This window comes from Anneissia japonica, unplaced genomic scaffold (assembly GCF_011630105.1).
Source record: "Anneissia japonica isolate Jap-2015-1 unplaced genomic scaffold, ASM1163010v1 scaffold287806_len661372_cov189, whole genome shotgun sequence".
NCBI lineage: Eukaryota > Metazoa > Echinodermata > Crinoidea > Comatulida > Comatulidae > Anneissia > Anneissia japonica.
The window spans coordinates 26,720-47,953 of record NW_022743067.1 but is presented as its reverse complement, the minus strand read 5'-3'; the positions used below and the strand labels follow the sequence as shown (position 1 = coordinate 47,953).

The following is a 21,234-nucleotide window of genomic DNA, read 5'->3' as shown; positions in this document are numbered from 1 at the left end:
GTATATATATTTTAATATCAACCAATCAATGATCAAGACTTCAGGATACTTGAATTCTTATAGCCTAGTTGGATTAATGCATAGGTACAATAATTTATCACCAGGACATAACTTTTTTATTTATTTAATACAAAAAACAGCCAAAGGCGTATTAATGTGAAATAATCTTGCCTTTCTCTGAAGTTGAACTGATTAACAGTTTTTTAATGGTCAGCATGGTCAATGGTCATGTATTTGTACAGGACCTTCCACAATAAAACTCACCTCAAGGTGCTTTTAATACACTAAGAAACTAAAATTTAATTAATTTAAAATTAATTAATTTTAATTTAGTTTTTTTAGAACACAATGATTTTTTTGTTTAGCCTTTCCTGCATTGGTCTACTTCCTGGACCATTGTTTTCTGGATGTGAGGCAATTTTTCCTTTGTTGTTGAAATAAAGTGATTTTATATAAGCAAGCTAGCTGACCTTTGGTTTTTCCAGGCCTTCAGGACATCGTGTCCAACCTTGTGTTTCCGCTGCTCACGATCAAAAAGATCAAAGAGGTACTGAATGGCCAATGGCGGACTGTGATCGTGAGTTGCTGGTTTCAAAATGGAATGGAACATGTCTTGTACATACTTTAGAATAGTTTGCTGAAATAAAGCCAAATACACATACAGTCATAATAGCTGTCTCTTTATGAGGGACTAATCCACTAAGTCATGCACTTATATAGCGTTAGGCTACATAAAAAGTTTTCATAGAATTTTCATACATTTTCCATAGAGAACCTTTATACAATTTCCATATTTACTTCTATATTTTCTATACCATAGCGCCCTGGTTCTTAATTAATCTATTTGAAGGGCCAAATTATTTTTAGATTTGATATCATAAGGAGTTTCAAGTATCTTGCTATAATTTATGGACCTAAGGTAAAATTCTGAGATGCTGTGGCCGAAGGTCCCTGTTGACTGCACAGATCTTTTTTTGGCAGAAGTTTTTTTGGCAAGTTTAAATTCTATTCTAATTTTTGCACCATATGATCGATATAATATTTTGGTTGGGAACTGACGGTTTTAAGTACTTAGCATGATAAGTGGTAAAGTGCCACATTCAAAGAAGTCCTCGAATTGCATGGGCCTAATAATAAGCAGGCTTATACAAAATTGAAATTAAAAAAAATAATAATCATACTTTCATGCCAAAAATATTTTTCAGGGTCGGTAGGCATTTAATGTTGTCGGTGACTGGTAATAGAACTTCTTTCTTTCTTTGTGCAAGTGTAACTGTGGGCGAAGTATCGTTTCCTGAATTTGGCTTTTTTCCCCTATCAGAGTAAAACTATATATATTTTCTATTATATTGACCTTGCTGTTTAGGCCTAACCAAATATTGTTACCTGCTCAGAGATCATCCATACAAGAACAACTACCTGGTAATAGTAATCCAGTAGGAGTATTTTCAAACCAAACTTGAAGTTACAGGCATAATCATGACAGATACAAAGTATTTCGTTTTTTTTAACAGCCATACAAAGTTTGTTCAACTTAATAGTTTGGCAGACAATAGGTATTTTCTGTGTGATTTCACCTATCCTATATCCACAAAAATACCAGGGCCTTAAAGCCTAACAACATTTTGCCTGTAAATTCTCGGGTCCACTTATAATAAAGTATCTGATAAAGTTGTTATTTTTAATTTGCTATGTAATATTGGCTGAACAAGACTACCAATAAATTGGTTGGTAATGGATTTAATTCTAGATCTGCATGGGGGGGGGGGGGTCACCCCTACTTCACATTGGCCCAGTATTGTGTTTTGGCCTTCACTTTATTGAAAAAAATATTCATCGAATGGTTCTTAATTTTAGTTTCTTTAAATATATTTTTTTATACTTTAACTTCTTCTCGCGGGCCACATTAATTTGCTTAGCAGACCAAATTTGGCCCCCGGGCGACCTATTAAGAACCAGCGCCATATGTTTCCAAAAAATATATCTGTACTAGAAATTGTTATTATTAATATTATAAAAATTAGAAATTATTTTGTAAGGACATGCAGTATACATTGTATATTTATAATTTTGTGATAATTACCACCTTATCCTCATTTTCTTTTCGTAGTGTAGCCTTTGTGTGAAAGGAAACTTGGCATCAATATAACTTAGTAGCCATGTAGTTCATCACGAACACACAATTGTATCCAATAAAGTACTCACTCACCTTGGTCGCAAGCATCTTGGGGAAGAACAACTCATCAATTGCTTTCTTTTTGGAAGCTTTCTGATTTGATCTGCTGCCAGACGCGGCATCTTCCGATTCATCAACCTGTTTGTAAAATAAATAGTATCATCATTATAATTCCATCCAGTTGGCTACAATCATACAATAACAACATTTATTTTTTCCCTATCAGTTCCTTCCGTGTGGAAGCACAGTAATATAAAAGTTTGTCAATTAACATCTTTACGAGATTTGATTGACAGATAAACCCACTAATCAGCGAGCGTCATTTAGTCATATGATCAAAAACTTTTTCTCAGACATTTTAATTTCCTTAGACAGCTGGTTTAAACGCGAAACATACTGAGCCTAGGCTTAAATGTCAATGCTTGGTTATAGATACCCAGATTTACACGAGCAGTGCGCATCAGTGACTTGGCCTTTGCCGACAACAAAGTTGACTGAATGCGGCTTTTTCCTCTTCCTTTGGGAGCGACATACAAGGCTTTTACAACAATTTCCCCGCCATGTTCCATGAAATAGATTAACACTATGAATATACGATTCATTTGCATACCGCCTACCCTGAATTCTCTTTCTTAAAGAAGGTTTATAGCAAAGAAAATCTTCGCCAACTCGGTAAGTCTAACTGCCATTGTCTAAGGTTTTCATGACTTTGTGAGCGGGGCTTCGGGTCCTTGTCAACATGTCAATTGTACGGAATATTGAATACAATTATGAAAGCGTAATGAACAATAGCAATACCACCACTTACTAGATGATAAACGGTCGCAAGTTCCAAGTCAATTTCATCAGAATAAATGACTGATTCTGGATCAAGAGCTCCACTGTAGGCCAAGTTATCCAGCCCTGTTTGAACAAAGACATATCCACACTTCAACACAAAGACCCAACTAAAGCAGTTTGATGTATTTTGATGATATTGTTCCTTTACATTTTATGTGATGCTTTTTTGATGAAATTTGATAGTGTAAACAGAGCTTAAAATTTTGCTTTTTTCTTTTTTTTTCTTTTTTTTTATTCAATCTCAAATGGCAGAATTAATGCTGAATTACATGAGAATACATTAAAACTCGGAAATACAAAACTGAAAAACACATAAAATAGTATAAAAAAGATTACATAATTGAGAAAATTAAAATTAAATTGAGACCTATAAAACTAGAAATATGATAAAATTCATCAGGGGAGAAAGCTAGCTTATAAATATAAGACGTTATGATACATTTTGTTTTTGGGGGATCAGAATCAATTTCATAGAGCTCCATTGTAGAACAATTTTTCCAACCCTGTTCACTCATACCCCTATTGCACTTTATAGATACCAATGGAAAAGGCCAGGTTACGGTACTTTCCCACGAAGTTTCATCATGTGATCATGAATGAATAGGTTTTGATTCAAGCCTTATTCAGAGGAAAGATGTCAGCTCAGGAGTCCAAAGTTGAAAGAAGACTCTTCAAGAGATCTGGCTGAATGTACTTTCATAACACATTGTATTTAGCTGAATATGGTGATATCTATTATTATTATTCTTATTATTATTCATTTAGGCCCACAAAAAATGCACCAAGGATTGTCAGTAGCAAATCACCATCCTACTTGTAGATGACAATCCCTTTCACAAAGAAAAGATACACAGACAATGCTTTATAAACAAACTAAATCTCAATATGAGGTTTAAGGAGTGTAGTTGTTTTGGTTGTGAGAAACAATTCTGTAACACTGACAGGAATTGAACCCAGTACCCTTGGATTTAAAGACAAGCACCTTAACCACTAAGCTATTCAACTCCACTCTATGCTGACATCAACAAGATAATATCATCAATAACAACAGCACCAGTGATAACAATAATGTTTTAGCTTGGATATCATTGAAAGGAAACTTGGATATATATTGCTTATTGTTCAATATTTTTTTTAAAAAAGGTTCGTCACAATTATTATATTATTCCATCTATCGAAATAAGATGCATTTTACGGCACACCAAACTGAATTCATTAAATAATATTTGTTTGACTTACCACGCAGTGTGCCATTTGACTGGTTGACACTTGCATTTGCTTCATCTTGCTTAGAAACAAGTTTAACCCTGTAACCAGTCCTCACCTGTTAAGGGACAAGCATGGACCTATTAATAATTTATTAATAATCTTATTAATAGGTCCATGGGACAAGTATAGAGAACAATGTGAGTGTTGTCTTACAAAGTAGTCACTAGGGCCTCCCCCCTTGACCCCACTGGTCTATATTGGAAATAATTGTCAGGCACTTTAGCTGAACACCATAGCACCCCCACCTCCCACCACCAACCCAATGAATATTCTAAAGCCATCCCCGTTTCTGTGCAAGAACAGTACCTTGCTAATGAACAGGTACACCAGTTTAAGTAACAAACAAATAATACAAAAAAAAAGTGTAATAATAATTAAAATAAAGACAATTATTATTCATCTGGAATTTTTATAACAGTGGCACACAAACACGTGGGCAGCGCAAATAAAAAAAAATAAAATCCCACAATTTAGGGACTCATACTCAAGACCCTGCCCCCTCCCACCCCAGCCATGGCTCAAACACTCTATACACAATTATTCTAGAAAATAAACAAATAATTTTTTTTATTACTTTCATTATTAACTTCATTCTGTGAGGTTTCAGGCTAAGTAAATATAAAAAAAACTTACTCTAAAATGCTCCATAGTATTTAGTTTTCTTTTGTTGCCTTTCTGGATAGATGTGTTATCCAAATCTCGTAGAATAAGATGACCTGCACTTCCATGCTGCCAATCTACAACAAATTTATAGTACTAAATAAAATTGATTGTCTATATCTCTTCCAGAAACACATATGTACAATCTTTTCGATCGACTACGGTAAAATTGGACGATTGCAACTTGCATTTTAGCACTCCAGGCAAAACATAAGGGGAGCAGTGATGGAATCGAACAAGGAACACATGCAGTGGCTATGTGGAGTGGAGTTGAATAGCTTAGTTGTTAAGATGCTTGCCTTCTAATCCCAGGATACGGGTTTCGATTCCCACGGCTCTCAAGTCTCCGGATTGCCCTAGAGTCTCCAGGAAATTTGGTTCATCTCCCGGAAATTCCACATTTTCTCCCGGAATTTGAATTTCATATTTCTCCAGAATTTTAACAAATTTTCACAATTAGGGCTTATGCTAAGCTAAATTTTCCCATTCTTATGCATTAAATCTAGTATACATAAGATTCATTCTGCCCAAACCTCTTTGTTTTTATATTGAAAAAGGCAATAATTTTGTACACGCGTGCCCTTGTACATGCGTTTTACAGCTAGTAGTACACACGTCGCAAACCTCTGCCTGTCCAGCATGACAAAATCTCCAGGAATTTGACTTTCACAACTTAAGACCCCTGCAATTCCTGTGGCAGCGGGACTTTTTCTCACAACTAAAACCTCCACTCCCTAAGCCATGTAAACAGACCTTGCTGACAAAAGCATCACTCTATTTCATTTACATAAAAGGGCTATTTTTAGTATTTGTCATTCAAAATTTTATACTCACCTAGATCAACATCTTTAGCAGGATACCTTTTAGAATAAGGTTTATTCTTACACAACACATTTAAAATCTTTTCTTTAACTTGAGTAACAGTGTCACAACTTAATACTTCAACTCGTACTGTGTCGGAATTGAAAATCACGTCCAGTGTCTAAAAAGATATGGAAGTATAAAATTCATTCATTCATTATTTTTTTTTATGAAAAATACTAACACATAAACTTTCACTTGCATTACCAGCAAGTTTACAAACACAAAATTTGCCTTATAATTTACTGAAAAAACAATCCTTAAAATATCTATTAAATATTTTAAAAATATAGTATAGGCAATACAATACACTGCACACAAAACAAATTTACAATGACGAAAAAAAATGATTATAATTAATAATAAGATAATTAATAATAAAAATCTGAAGATATATAAAAACTCATTAGATTTAGCATTCTAATAAAATAGGGATTGGATTTTTATTTTTTGATTTATCTGCATGTGTTTACATCTATAGCTGTATCTACATTATCACATTATATGTGACCAGCAATGATCATTTGTCCATGTATGATACGACATCATCATACCCATATATGGATGTTATATGACATCATCATACCCATATATGGATGTAATATGACATCATCATACCCATATATGGATGTAATGACATCATCATACCCATATATGGATGTAATATGACATCATCATACCCATATATGGATGTAATATGACATCATACCCATATATGGATGTAATATGACATCATCATACCCATATATGGATGTAATATGACATCATCATACCCATATATGGATGTAATATGACATCATTATACCATATATGGATGTAATATGACATCATCATACCCATATATGGATGTAATATGACATCATCATACCCATATATGGATGTAATATGACATCATCATACCATATATGGATGTAATATGACATCATCATACCCATATATGAGCAATTCACACAACAAAAATTTGATAGTGTGGACAGAGCTCACACTATCAAATTTTATGTGAAAAATTAGTGTGTGTGCCCATATATGGGCATGAGGATGTCATATTACACCCAAATATGGACATACTACATTGTTTGTCACATAAACTTTGAGAGAGTGGATAAAGCTTAAGATTATAAGGTACCACTTCATCTCATTGTTTTAGAATTAGAGTTGTAGCAAATTCAAGGGGTGGGGGGAGGCGAGTTGGCCCAGGCCCTCCTAAATTTTTCAAAATCATACAAAAAATAGAGTAAAAAGGAAAATACTAATAAAATTTATGTCTGAGAGTGCCATTTCCAGCCATCTAGAGGTGCCATAATCTGAAAATTTCTTACCTCAGCCCCAACCATGGTGGGGCTGAGGTGGTCTACACTTTCCACCTGTGACAGTCCCTCTCTGGTCCCTCTATTTCCTGGATCCGCCACTGTAATAACGGGTCTGTAGTACTTTTTATTTCTATACCTATTAATACTATATAATTATATATAATGGTAAACTTACGATTTCCTCATATTTAACGTCTTCACGGAGGAGTGTGTTTAAGCTCAGGGCATGCTGGGAATGATGGGTGACCGCATCAACAGCACCTTTGTTTACATAACACCTGATCGATTGGTACATCAGATATAGAGGCTGGGCGTTATGTTGCTAAATCACCAAAATTATCATTATCAATATTATAATTATAATTATCAACATCATTTCCATCAAATTCACCGTTATGATTACATTTTGATCATTATCATTAGTATTATTATCATCACAATTTTCATCAATATAATCATATTTAATATAATTATTATTATCCCAATCATCATCACCATAGTCATTATCAACAATATCATAAACATTACCATCACAATTACTATTACCATATTCATCATCATCATATTTATCTCTATCAACATTTGAAAATGGATATGAAAAGAAATTCAGAAATTCAAAATTGAATGATCATTATTGAGTAATCACAGAAAATCTGTTATAACGTTTGTAGTACATTTGGTGGACAATACCATACCCTTTAAAATACCACTTGGTAATTGCAGAAAACCTTTTTGTGATGTCACAAAAAGAAAAGTTTACAAGAGGGATAGGGAATTTTGGGGCTTATTTCCTGATCTGGTGATATCTAATGCACTTTTTTAAAAGTGCATGTTTTTTTACATCTATCGTTCACAAGTTTTTAAACCATATGCCTGTGAATATACGTATACAAACTTGTGAAACGTGAAAATCAAAATACAAGCTGTCAGCAGGGGCCATTCTTTGTGACACTAAGTTCAAGCAGGGAGTTGGTTCAAGCAAGAAATATCAATTCCATAATTTATAATTGCAAATCGAATATCCTCAATATCATCATGGGAAGAGGATTATGGTGAAGAGCCATGGAGGCCCTTTTCTATTTTCAGCAAATTATGGTTTTTGGTAACCACAAGACCTGTCAGCATTGTGATATACAGGTCTCCCTCCAATGAAAGACCCCTCCAAAATAAATACCACCTTCAATTAAAAACCACTATTCTGTGGTCACAAATTAACAAATTTCTTTATCTTTATTATTCTAATTAGAGACCAAAGCTGCTAAAGACCATGGGAACATTGGTCCCAAAAGTGGTCTTTAATTGGAGGGAGACCTGTAGTTACAAATCCATTTTAAAAGCGTTTTTTATGAATAATTAGTTAATTAATTAACGAGAACTCATTCAATATCAAACAATGGCTGCAAACCTTTATTTTATACATCTTTACAGTATATAAGTGTCAGATTCACTAATTCATCTTTTTATACAATAATCATAAATGATTTACTGTACCTGTAGGTGTGAATACATACAAAGACACACCCAGTTGGACAGAAGTTTCTCTGTAACACCTTCATTTCTATCAACAACAACAAAAAAAGATTTTAAATTAGATTCTTCTGACGGAACCATTGGTAAATGAGAAAGCAGAATTATGATATTATCAAGGTTTGAAATAAACCGCACATAACATGCACTGGGTGCGTCCAGGCGGAAACACAATAGTAAAGTGATTATGCAATCCTGACTACAGTACCTGTATCTTACAAAAATATAGTTAGCTAAGCAAGGTAAAAAAGTCTCACCTAATCTAATCAATAATATACATTTTATATTGGAGTGGAGTTGAATAGCTTAGTGTTTAAGATGCTTGCCTTCTAATCAGAGGGTCATGGGTTCAATATCTGTCACAGCAGCACTTTTTCTCAACACCAAGCCTCAAAAAGAGACTTGGTTTATAAAGCATCATCCCATCCTGGTGGCGAGTGTACTTGCTGTTGGACGTGAAGCAAATATATTTAACTTTATAATTTTCTCAAAAAAACTCTACCTTCTTAGCACTTGCTTAGCTTTTCGGTCTGATACCATTTCATCAATGTGATCCCTTAGCAACACATCTAGGACACTGAAAAAATTACAAATAAAAATTAGAAGCTTGTGTCCCAAATGCTAGAAATAATATTACTTTTACAGTCAATGCTATTTGGTTTGTCTTTTCTTTCTTTTTCTCACATTTATTCCCATTCACAATTTGATACTAAATTGCTCTTAATCTTGTTTTTATCATCCTTTTCTGCATATAGGAGTTTTTTTTAAATTTTTTTTTATGCTTAAGATTTTTGTCAGTTTTTTTCCAGGACAGACCCACACAGTTGGTGACAGGTGCCAAGCCTGAAATGTGTCCAAGTGTGTCCCCTGCCTTTTTTGTTTACTGCTTTTCAAAAGGGGGGGGGGGGTGGAGGAGATCCGATTTTTCCAATTTTCGACCAACATTGATTTATGTGAATTGCCATGAACTTAAATTAAATAAAAAATAACTAGCAATGTTCAAAAGTTTGGACTTGTAAAACATTGATTTTTTTTTCTCATCATACTTAACAACAAATATACAAAGACTTACGAGGTTAAATAGTTCAAGTTCAATCTGTCGTCAACTACCATTAAAATTGCAAGCAGAGATGCAAAATTTCCTCTGTAATGAAAAATATACAAAATGAGATGAAAGGATGCATTTTTCATCTGAATCAAATAATTAAACTAAATTAAACTAGGCATGTAAAGTGCCGCTGATTATGATGAATATTGTAAAAATGTGCACTATATAAATATTAATGATAATCAAATATGGTGACAAAGAAATAAATTTAGAAATGATAATTGTAAAAATTAAGCCTTTATTCAATATTATATATATACCAAACGAATCAATAAATTATAATTTTTTATTAAATAATAATAATAAAATTATTAATTGACTTACTAAAGTATTCAAAAGCATTTTAAACTCTTTCAGACTTGTATAAAATATTAATAATTTTAACAACATCAATACAATGTACAAGAAGAATATGTACATTTATTTTACAAGAATTTATATTTTTTTGTGCATTTATCTTCAGTTATTTTATGGTGTTTTGTTGTTGTGCAGTTATTTTTGCATTTAACTGAATGTATCACCTTAAAACTGAATGTATGTATGTGACAATGAATAATAATCTGAATTAACATCTTACATATTTAATATTGATTATTGCATCTAAAGGGTAACTGGCTCATCCAAGTTATAGCAATGTACTTTGCTTAAGCTACCTCAATCCAGCATTTCCATTTTTTTGTTTGCATATTGTATTTTATTGTCATTGTAATTGTAAGTGTTGGTTGAATAAATAAATGAAATGATAAATATAAATATGTATATGATAACAATATAATCAATCCATTATTACATTTATGTACTTTGTAATGACTGACTGACTGTTAGATTGATTGATCGATTGATCAGACACTTAACTGATTGATTGATTGATTGAGTTATAGAATACATTATATATGTTAGCCATTTATGTGAATCAAAAAGTTAACCAAAAACAGATTAAGCCCCCTCCCCCTCCTTTCACCAAACAAAAACACTACAAATTATGAAAAATATAATAATTAGGTTATTATTTTAAATTAAACAAAGGAGGGCAAAATTAATAACAAACTTAACATTTAACTGGCCAACAACCATTCACAAACAACTCTGATACAAGAACAATTATACCACAACAACAATAAAGCAAAATCAGAAGCTTCATCCATAATTTTCTTTGACAAAAAAACTGTTGCATGCCCATTTATAGTCATGTTGGGCCTATATATGGTCATGATTTAGTCATTTTACATGTTTTTGTCAAACAAAATTTGATAATCTGGACAGGGCATAAAATGATTACAAAAATACAACACTACAATTCATATAAACATATACAAAGTAGTTCTGAATAGAGTTTAAACATAAAGTAAATTGTAATAATTATCTGCAAGATTGGAAATGAGAAAACATTTAGGACATGAAAACATATTAAAAATGGAGAAAGAGAGACTGAGGAAAAAAGATGGAGAACAGAACAATGTGATGGATGAACATTTTGGGAAAATGAAACATGTACAGTATAATAAAAAACAAACAAAGAATGATTTATGAAATGACAATAAAAAAAGAAATACATAATGAAAGGAATTATAAAATATATATGAAATGAATAAAATCTTGGGAATTTCTTGTATCAAATAGCGAATAAAAATGCATGAAACATAATATGGGTTTGGAAAAATGAATTTGGAAACAAGGGGAAAACATTTAAAACATAGATGTTACCATTAGTACTTTATTACACGCTGAAAGATAAAACATTGTAGATTCAATATAAAAGAAGAAGCATTTACTACATCTTTGTCCACTAATTGTTAACTGATAGAATAATGTATAATAATAATCATATTAAGAATAATATTAACATTACCAATGGCATTAACAGCAGCAGCAACAATAATATTAACAATCTGATATAAGAATAACCATGACGACAATGGCGGTAACGGTCATGACGATGATGGTGGTGGCGGCAGCGATGATGATGATGAGATAAATTATATAATAATAATACTGATAATAATAAAGATGATATTGATGATGATAATGATAAATGATGAAGATGATAATGATGATACTGACAATGATGATTAACAATGATGATGAAATGACGTTTACTACAATATTAATAAAAACAATTTACTGATTATATAATTTTTAGGACAACAGTAGGCTTATTTCCCCCTGGACCCACATCAGGGCCTAGCTACTGGACACTGTTAGCCTCCAACACAACATGTCATACAACCTATTTAACCCCCGACCCTACCTGCCTCTAAAGTTACCCCTGATTCAACTTACATCTCTAGGACATTCAACTTACTTTTCTCGGATACTAAACATTTTACTCTTGTTGATAACTTTAATGAATACAACTAAGAAGTCCTTATTGGAAAGAAGTCTTGAGAATTCGGTTAGGTTTTCTTGTTCGTTCTCATTGCCATTCTAAAATTATAAAAAAAACAAAACCATAGCATCGGTTAACTCTTCACTATTCTTCAGAAAGATTCAATGGCACACGAGCCAGATATGTAACACTGGACCTCCTTTTTTGAGTCCTTATCCAAGAAGACTAGGTTCTACCAACCCAACCCTGGACGAGGAGCGGCTCGAAATAGCACTAGCCAAGCCAAAGGAGGGATAAGTCTCACAGGCAGTTTTCCAATAAATGCACAAATGTGAAATCAGTCATTTTCCCCGATTTTTTTAAGTCTTTAAAACATGCATTTTAAACATTTAACTTTCATACTACAATTACCTTTCTCTGATTTATAATCAATAAATGCTCTAAAGATGGTATTTACGGAAGCTTTTCCTAGCGTACAGACATAAAATCTGATTTTCAAAGCCAGTTTTCTCAAAATACACTTACCAAGTATCCTAACTTTAATTGTCCATAACTTTGCCATAAACTACCATATCAAAGTGATTTTTTTTTATGTTGAAGATAATAATGTCTAATTTCATATGTACAAAACTCAATTTTGAAAATTTCGACTTATCCCTCCTTTGGCTTGGCTCTGCCACTAATGTTAAAGCTGTAGTTAGTGGCACCCAAAATTTACAACTCGGCCACTCAACTCGCTAAAACTTTTTTCCAAAATATTACAGCAGATTTAATTTATTATATGTTATGAATTGTTATGATTGGGCTATTTATTATTTGTATTACTCTGAATTTTATGTATTTGATTTATTTTTGCACATTGTAAAAGGGAATAAAACAAAATGGATTAAAAACCTACTGCTTCTATTGGTCTCTTGTCATAGCCAGAAAACATCATCATCATCGTGTACTCCTTTGGCCCCCTAAAAGGCATTCCGTGACCTTCTAGATCTTGTGCTAGGTCATTCAAATTCAGAGTCATGTCCGCAATAGCTGTCAAATCAAAACAGATTTTGTTTACTTAACATTGTTCCCACATCACATCTAACAGCAAGCACACTGTCAATTATATAGGGCTCTGTCCACACTATAAAATTTTATTTGACAACAATATGTTGTACTATATGCCTATATGTAGTCCATGATGTGCCTATATATGGTCATGATGTGATGTCATCATGATGGTATTTATACATGCCACATACCTCGCATGTTTTTTGTTACAGAACAGGGCTTTCGAGGGAAAAATATGTTGGTTTATGAACGCTCGAATAAGCACTGGACCAAAGGATATTTTTTTCGCTAAGCGCTGCTCTTGATAGTTATAATTATCTTGTGTGTAATGAAACACTTTGAGAAACAGGGTTTTAAATAAATTTATACAGTGTTAAAATGAATAAATAAAACAATTAAGACAAGCATTTTTTTAAACGTTTATTTACGATGATATTATAGGTAGGACCTATAATAGGCCTACCGAATTACAGGAATATGCGAGATAGGTAACATGGGAATGGGCATGGAGAGCGCCACGCCAATATTTTTTTTTATAAGCGTCACTCTCGAATAAGCACCGCAGTGAAGCCTCCAAAAATTTTATAAGCGCCGAGGTGCTTATTCAAGCATTTTAGGTATCAATATACAGTATAAACATGCCTACCCATACCATACCATAGTCTGCTGTCTTCCCATTCCCATTCCCGCCTACACATTCCCATCCCAGCATATCCATCTCACACCCAGGCTAATCATCTGCCACCTATCTCCCTTCCACTGCCATCTTTTCACTTCATTTTGCAGAAAAATATTAATTTACCAACAAGTGCTTGTTCCTTCACACTGTCCACCATGCTGTCCAATTCCATGAGTAAATGCTCAGTGCTTCTTTTGGCTTTATGTTCTTTTCGTTTAAGACAGACAACCACGACAAAGATTATGATGGCCACAGATCCAACGCCGGCTACAATACCAATCCATAACGTACTTTTGGGGGTACTGACTTTACCAAGTATTACATCAAAGTTACCATGACGTACCTGTTTTTGTTTTTAAAAATCAATTATTAATGATATATTCTTTTATCATTTTTACACCATATTCTGTATAGTAGACTTGGTTTGGTGCAGCGGTTTGGTTTCCCAACCTTGAGGTCAGGGTTTCAATCCCTCGCTGTGCATTTCGCTTGCAAGGCACTTTATGTGCACTGCTTCTCTCCACCCAGGAGTATAAATGGGTGCCTAGTGGGGTTTTCTCCTCCTACGCTGGTTACAGCAGCAACATTTAAGCACGTAGACCCAATAGACCTTTTAGGGATGTAAATCAAACTCAATCACTGAACAATTAGAGCAACGCCAGGAATACGTGAGTGTCCCACTAACACTCATTTTGCCCCACGAACGCATGTGCTTGTGATTGTTTTAACACTGTCGTTTCGTGGGACGTTAGCAGCAATATCCAAGGGGCGGACTTAACGGAAAGGACCATTACCGGGGACAGAAGTGATTTCGTATCTGCAAAGGAAGACACTACATAAATAACTGAATAAATAAATAAAATTCTAAGTCAATTTAACAGAGTATATAAAAATAAACTTAAGGGATGGTCAATCTAGCAATTACATCTGACCGTGTGGAACATCTATAGAGTACCACAGTCGTGTCGTCACGGCGCCAGGTTGCGCTCTCTGTTGTCAACAGACGTAGGTTACCATTCATTACGCCTGAATAACTTCATTGGCTGGAATGGAATAGGCATTTTAAAATCTAATGTTTTACCATTAAAATGTACTAAAACCACAAAAGCTCGCATTATATTAGTTACCGAACACACATTTAATCATCAATTGAAATTTACAAAGAAAAATTAAGATACAACATCTGAATAATTACGAAAATTGGGATCAATGGTTTGTCAGTGGAGAAAATGGCGTCAGGTTGAACGCATTTTGTAACAATGGCAACGGAGTAGTATCACATGGTATCGTGACGTAACACTGTAGTACTCTATGCACTATGAATAGTAAAAAACAATTATTTATTTATTCATTTGATTTTTAGGCTCTGGGCCAAGAATATGCCACTAGCGAACGTAATCACTTTATGCAATCTTTTCCTATGACAAACATATAAACAAGGTGCTCCATTTAAACTAGTTTTCATTATGAAGCTTAGGGAGTGGAATTGTTCTGGTTGTTAGAAAAAAAATCCTGTTACCATGACAGGAATTGAACCCAGGACCCTGAGATTACAAGTCAAGCATCTTAACCACCAAGTTATTCAACTCAACTGCAAAACAAAAAAAGCAATTAGTGTGAAGTTTTGAGGTCACTGTTAGAAAATATTAACCCAAAGGTGTCATAACTGTCTTAATAAATTGGCCGAATGCCTGCAGCAGCTAAAGACAATCATTTGTGAAAGCAACGTTATTGTAAGTATCGTATTTTCGTAAATTATTACTGGTCAAATGGAATGCTTTTGTAACACATACTAAGCTAAATTTGCACAATGTTTGAGGTAGTAATCAGGGAGACCAGAGAGTGATGAACTGCAAGAGGTCCGGCTCTCTTGGTTTCGTTGAAATGCAATCCTATCTTGAAAACTACTACCACAAACTAGAGGACGTCCTTCAAAAGAACATAAAAGGCAATCACATTTAAAATGCCTGCTGCACCTATAGAACGCATTTTCGAGATTTTGAACTCAGTTCAAATTTTAATAGGTCGCCCCCCTCCCCCATATCTCATAGTAGTACTTTTTTTTTCCCAATTCATTGCATGCATGCAAAATTCAAGGCAGTTGGACCACTTGCAATTCTATACTCTTTTGTGAGACCTACCAGCTGGTACTCCACTTGTAAGTATACAGACAACTTATATAAATAAAGAGAAAATATTAATACACATAGTAACAAACCTGAAAGCTGAGAGGGAAACAATCGGTTCCAATATTAAAATATACAGTATTGGGAAGATGGAAAAAAATTGGGCTTAATAAGTTAATTGTCAGAAGGGATGTACAAGTCAGAGGCTCAACTGGGAAGGTGTTTGGTTGTACTTACTCTCACTAAATCATTTGACAATTTTTCTTGTGATGTAGTACAAATCAGTACTTTCTTAGACAAAGTTGAAATATCACAAGTTTTGTCACCAACAAGAACTTCAACTTCATTTTTCTCAATGGCACAGTTCAGATTTTCCCCCTGAAAACCACAAGAGATAATTATTTTCGCTATTCATATTATCAACAAAAATATCCTATGACTAAAAATTGCAAATTGCAAGTGAAGTGCTGCGAAGTACAACTGCATATAAATGTTCTTCGAACAAAATTATTTATGCGAGTCAAGTGAAAATAATGAATAATAAAAATATAACAAATAATATAAGACACGACCCATTTTCTATATTAGAACACTTCTCATTGGGTAACAAAGTCGTAATTTTTCATTTTTGTCAAAAAGTGTCTGTATTATGGTTTAGGTTTTTTAAAATAAAGTTTCAAAAACTTCTATGTATGTGGAAAATGTAGTTGATTACCAAAGGTTACAATTTTTATTTTGAAGACTGCATGGTCTAGGAAGTGTACATTTTTTTATGGGGCAAGTTTCCAAGGGCGGGTTTTCTAGGGGGAGTTGACTGCCAAAGAATGTTGCCAAAGTGCAAGCCAGCGTGTTATTTGAAGTGCGAGACATCGCAAGTGTGAGCCAGCGAGCCATGACGTCACGACAATAGATACGAGACGTTACTCGAGTTGTGCGAGGTATCGGCTGAGATTTGTGGAGTACAATTCAAAAAACAACTATAGGTCTGAATTATTGTGACGTTAAATAGACAATGTTAGCTATCAAGGAGCGATGTTGTTTTTCATTAGGACCTTCGTCCCTTCAAGGCTAGGCCTATACCATCCTAGCTAGTCTAAGCCTAGTAGGATAAGGCTAGCGCGACACGCGGAAGTTGGTACGTGTTGGTTAGTCTACAAACGTCGCCTAAAGTAATTGATTTTACCCGGCAGAATGAAAGAAGGAAACTCCGCTTTTCAGTCGTCTTAGGCCCTTGTTTTTTGACAAACAATGACCTTTCAGAGGTCAAATTGCTGTCAAGAATATGAATTGGGTGCTTCGCACCAATTAAAAAGAAATAAACATATTTATAATATTAGCACTATTAATAACAACAATAACAATAACAATAACTAGCTGTGTACCCATCCTTTGGACAGAATTGGGGGTGAAGAAAACACCTTTATGTCTAGTTGCCATCATCTCATCAAACAGACTTACCTACAGTAGGTAGAGATACATAGAATAATTTACACAAAAATATCACAATACTTCACAGGCTAAGTCAGAGAGCAAATTCCCCCCCCTCCCCACCCCTGCCGACCACCGGCGCCTAGACAAGCAGTCAGACCAAATATATTAATTTGCCAATCAAATTTGATTGCCATGTGGGGGCCATTGCTGGAATGATAATATTACATGGATATGACATGGTTCGAAAATGTTCATAGTAATATAAGTTTCTTGGTAGTAATATAGTATAATTGTTAATACTTGCAACAACTTTTGTTAATGTGTGATTTCAATATAAGCCAGACATGCCTTAAATACAACTGACCTGCAACTTTAACTCCCTGTTGGCAAGTTCTAACGCCCCATCTGTAAGATTGTAATGCTCTGTATTATTGAACATATAGTAATTTGGGTTGGTTGTATACTTGAAGGTATTATCACCATGACTGTCATGACTGTATGTATAGCCATCAAAAAAGATTTGCATATCCACTGGCTGGCCACCATCACACATCGTTGGACACTCACCAGGAAATTTTGGTGTATAGCACCTCACACCATCATTTCCGCTTAAGGTACAATTCTAAATAACAAAATTTAGAAGGCAAAAGTCAGCAACGATGTTGGAAAGATATCTATTGCAAATGATCTAATAACTAAAAACACACCTGAAAAACTTTATGGAACAGTCAGCACTTGGTGTGTCATAATAAACAACCCCAAAATCACATTGCTATAATAATGTAATCATGATTTCAAATCTTATGGTCTTCAATTCAAATCCAGTAAAATTCCATGATTATAATTGGATTGGATCAGATATATTTGGTATAGTAAACACCAAGGATAACAGAAAAAAGTTTGACTTTTTTCCAGTGAGGTTCTGGTTTTTAAAATGCAAATGAGAGAGCAGCTTAGTTCTGTCGGCTAATCTGGTGGTAGTCACTGTGTGCGCTGAACCGTGGAGATCTCCAGGTCCCCAGTTCAATTCCCATCGCTGCCTCTCCATGTGTTTCAGCTAGAGGGCTGAAATACAAGTTACAATAGCGCACCGTCTTTCCCCCACTGGAAATAAGTCTTCTTCTAGACTTTCATGGCCTATCCTTGGTGTTTACACCGAATAAATTCAATCCAATCCACATGGGTAATTCTACACACAGGACAAATGACATTATCTTCTCTCGATTGAGCTATTGAATGAATACGTACTTGTGACGTTTCAATCTACTACCACAGTGAAGTTCTACTGGTAGTAGATCAAACATGGCAAGTATTTATTCCTTTATTGGTTTCATTTCATGAATTTACCAATCTATTACTATATGGAATCCTAATGAAATTATTTTGAGATTTGCATATTGAAGGTAGGAGAATAACCCATTCACAACAACACGTCATTGTGCTGAATTGCGTATGGGCATGGCTTGCGACTACCTTGTCACCGTAAAGCGGTCCTTATAGTAGCTACTTGTTCACATCATTCCACAACAACAGGAGCTAAAATGAACCATAGCATCGGGTAACACCAACTCTTCCGGAAGATGCACACAAGCCAGATGTATACAGTGGAACTACATTTTAAGAACTTATCTGAGAAGACTAGGTTCCACAAACCGAAACCTGGACAAGGAGTGACTCGAGCCAGCACCGATGTGTAAGGCTGTATTAGCAAACTTAGTTATCAAGCATCGTGGGATGGAATCCCAATTAAGAAGAAACATATTTTTCTCAAAAACATATGATCACATGAGTATTAGTAAACCTGCTAATATCGCAAATCAAGAAATATCAACAAAGGGTGTGCCGCAACAAAGCATGATGAGATTGAAAAGGGGGCAAAAAACGACCACACCACCGCCGTGGTGGCACAAGAGATAAATTGGCGTAATTGCGCCCCTTCAATCCCTATATGCTGTGCATTTCACTTGTGTCCTTGGTCAAGGCACTTTACCTGCATTGCTTCTCTCCACCCATCAGTATAAATGGGTACTTGGTGGGGTTAAATGTCAAAGTGCGCTGACGTAGCTGCTGCAACTTTATGGAATACTACCCCAGAGAGCTTGAGTTTGTGTTACATAGGCGTTTAATCCCATGACCAGGGGTAGTACTGTGAAGTGCTTAGAGGCCTTCTTGGCGTTAAGCGCTATATAAATCTAACATATTATTATTTGGATTCGCGATAAACCTTATTGAAATTAAACAATCTCTCTTGACCTACATTTTGGGGAGAACTTGAATTATTATGTGACACGGAAATTTTTATCACTTGGACTGCATCAAAGTTATTCGCAAAAATGTCCACTTGTCTACCACCACTGAAAAAAAAAATTAAATAAAACATGAATTTGATAAAACAAGTGTCTCATAGATATTTCTTGCTCCTACAAATTTCCTTAATAAATATAAAAAATATTTTAAAGTACTAAAAATATTACGGTACATTCTTGCGTATACAAAGAGGCTTAAATTAGCAAATTATGATTGATAAACAGGGGGTTGTCTTCTACGTACAAAATATACAAATTTCTGATATTTAACTCATGTTTGTCTATGTTCAGATTATCTGTAACACTCAAATATTTACTACTGAAAGAAAGCTACTGTTAGTATAAATGGATACAATTTTAAATGTATGAAAATGCAATTTTCATGAACATTTCAAAGCCCATAAAATTGTATTATTTGGAAGATTAGTTCTACATTTGGCTCAGTTTTTAGCCAGCTAGATTTAGTATCAAGATTCAGGGGTTGTCTTAAGGCCAACTCAGTCGTACGACGCAGCCTGACGCGATTTGTTGTCGCGTCGGGTCTGTGTGAGTTAAACGCAGATGCGATGGTGTGCGTCGGGGGCAGTCGCGTCATAGAATATTAAACATGTTTAATATTTCTCACGACGGCTTAAGGCTGTCCCTGACGATAAATCGGGTCGGGCTACGTCTGCCGATGCTGTCTGAGTAGGCCTTTATACGCTGATCGCCTTGTTCACCTGAATATATGGTGTATTTCTTCAATATATTTCATACTAAATGTAATTACATTGGTGCAAGATTAAAATTGTAAAATACTAATAATTACTGTAGTTACTTTGTGCACTTATGTCAAATTGCTCACTCTTAAAATGGTTTTCTTGACAAATAACAAAAGTAAAAATAACACTTTTCCATTTACTGTTTGCATAGACACATAAATTGTCAATTCTTTTATTTTACGGAAGAAAAATCTGCAAAAAAGAGCAAAAATGCTCCAATCTATTTCATTGGAAAATTATAGCTTTTTCATTTCTTTTAATGAATAATTCCAACATTTGACTTGAAATTTTTAGGGATTCTTTTTAATATTTTACACTGGACAGCAATATTGGGATTATTAGTGGAAGTGCACTCCAGTCCTAATGTTAAGAATAGGTGTGTGATATACTTTGCATTAAAAAACAGTATACTGATACCTACGAGCATATACTTTTTGAGGGCGAGATCCTTGTAACATTCGGGTTAGAGGTGACTCTGAACATTTCAGAGGAATTCCTGCTCACATTTCCAAAATAAACTGTAAGAGACACATCTCCGCTTACACTGGATGATGTGGTAGTGCAGATAATATTTGTGTCAGTCACACTGGAAGAAAACGTTAAAAAGCAAATTAGAATATAATGTAAACTTTGTCCACACTATTAAATGTTATGTGACAAACAACAATGATACACTCATATTTGTGTGTAATAAATTTGTAACATAAAATTTGATAGTGTGGACTAAGATTAAAGCCCTGTCCAGACTGTCAAATTTTTTTTGACAAAAACATGTGACATGCCTAAATATGGTCATGATGA

The 21,234-nt window shown here is 34.4% G+C and overlaps 1 protein-coding gene across 1 annotated transcript; it reads right to left on the bottom strand.

The window, feature by feature from the left end:
* Nucleotides 1–470: 470 nt before the first annotated feature.
* Nucleotides 471–21,015, bottom strand: LOC117119351 (plexin-A2-like; the record flags this gene model as incomplete). The annotated part of the gene is given in 17 exon segments (XM_033264142.1): nucleotides 471–637; nucleotides 2,210–2,314; nucleotides 2,985–3,079; nucleotides 4,256–4,340; nucleotides 4,919–5,022; nucleotides 5,780–5,927; nucleotides 7,292–7,438; nucleotides 8,608–8,674; nucleotides 9,146–9,220; nucleotides 9,716–9,787; nucleotides 12,054–12,175; nucleotides 12,976–13,109; nucleotides 13,933–14,152; nucleotides 16,173–16,313; nucleotides 17,731–17,988; nucleotides 19,624–19,720; nucleotides 20,855–21,015. Coding segments are annotated over 17 exon segments (2,099 nt in total), but the record flags the coding sequence as incomplete, so codon positions are not given.
* Nucleotides 21,016–21,234: the final 219 nt, after the last annotated feature.